The sequence below is a fragment of the Callorhinus ursinus genome, unplaced genomic scaffold (assembly GCF_003265705.2).
Source record: "Callorhinus ursinus isolate GAN/ISIS: 27379988/994484 unplaced genomic scaffold, GSC_fseal_2.0 scaffold96, whole genome shotgun sequence".
NCBI lineage: Eukaryota > Metazoa > Chordata > Mammalia > Carnivora > Otariidae > Callorhinus > Callorhinus ursinus.
This window is the reverse complement of record NW_027397158.1, coordinates 995,082-995,851: the sequence shown is the minus strand read 5'-3', so window position 1 is coordinate 995,851 and position 770 is coordinate 995,082. Positions and strand designations below refer to the sequence as shown.

The following is a 770-nucleotide window of genomic DNA, read 5'->3' as shown; positions in this document are numbered from 1 at the left end:
GCCCCTGCTCCCCCTGCGCGCCCGCTCACGCCGCTGCCCCCGTCCCCAGCCCCCCGCCGGCGCGCCCGCAGAGCAGTCCCCGCGGCCTCTGCCCTCGCTCGCGGCCGGGCGCCGACCCTCAAGGGCCCTCCCGGTGCGAAGGTTCGCACCGACCCCGCCCGGGCGGCCCAGGCCGGCCCCGCTCCCGCACGAGGCTGCGCCCCGTCTCCGCGGCGCTCGCGGCGAGTCTGGGGGCGCCCGCCCCAGGACACTTCACACCGGCCAACCCCGGCCCGGCCCCGCGACCACGCCCCGGGCTCCCCCTCCCCGCAGCCGCGCTCCCGCGCGGGCCCGCGCTCCCGAAGCCCCAATGTTTCGGGAGAGACACCCCCTTGGCGGCCCAGACGTGCCCTCGTGACCGCGCGCTGCCCCGCGCGTTCGGCAGGCCACCCAGCGCCCGGGACGCAGCTCTTACCTGGCTGGCAAAGCCCCTGAGGTGAGCCATGTCTGCGACGCGCTCAGACCGTCCGCCGCGAGCTCAGCACGCCCCGGACCCCTCGCGTCAGTCAACTGCAAGGACAGCGGCCCGCTCCACGCTCCGTCGGGGCGCACGGGGCTCCCCCGGGCCAGGCGCCCCCACCCCCGGCGGCCCGCCAGGGGCCCTCCCGCCGGGCCCGCGCGGACCCCCACCCAGGGCCGGGCCCGCGCGGACCCCCACAGCCCCCACGGCCGAGCCCCGCGCCCCGCGCCCTGCCCCCACGGCCGAGCCCCGCGCCCCGCGCCCTGCCCCC

General features: G+C 81.4%; 1 protein-coding gene across 2 annotated transcripts in view; it reads right to left on the bottom strand.

Annotated features, from left to right (window-relative positions):
- STK25 (serine/threonine kinase 25) overlaps positions 1-617 on the bottom strand; it is an 11,749-nt gene extending 11,132 nt beyond the window's left edge. The window contains exon 1 of one of the 2 annotated variants that reach the window (XM_025888411.2): positions 455-617. In XM_025888411.2, the coding sequence (XP_025744196.1) occupies positions 455-484 (30 nt within the window). In that variant the 5' untranslated portion in view covers positions 485-617. The remainder of the gene's footprint in view (positions 1-454) is intronic. The other variant, XM_073888818.1, reaches the window with a different exon arrangement.
- Positions 618-770: the final 153 nt, after the last annotated feature.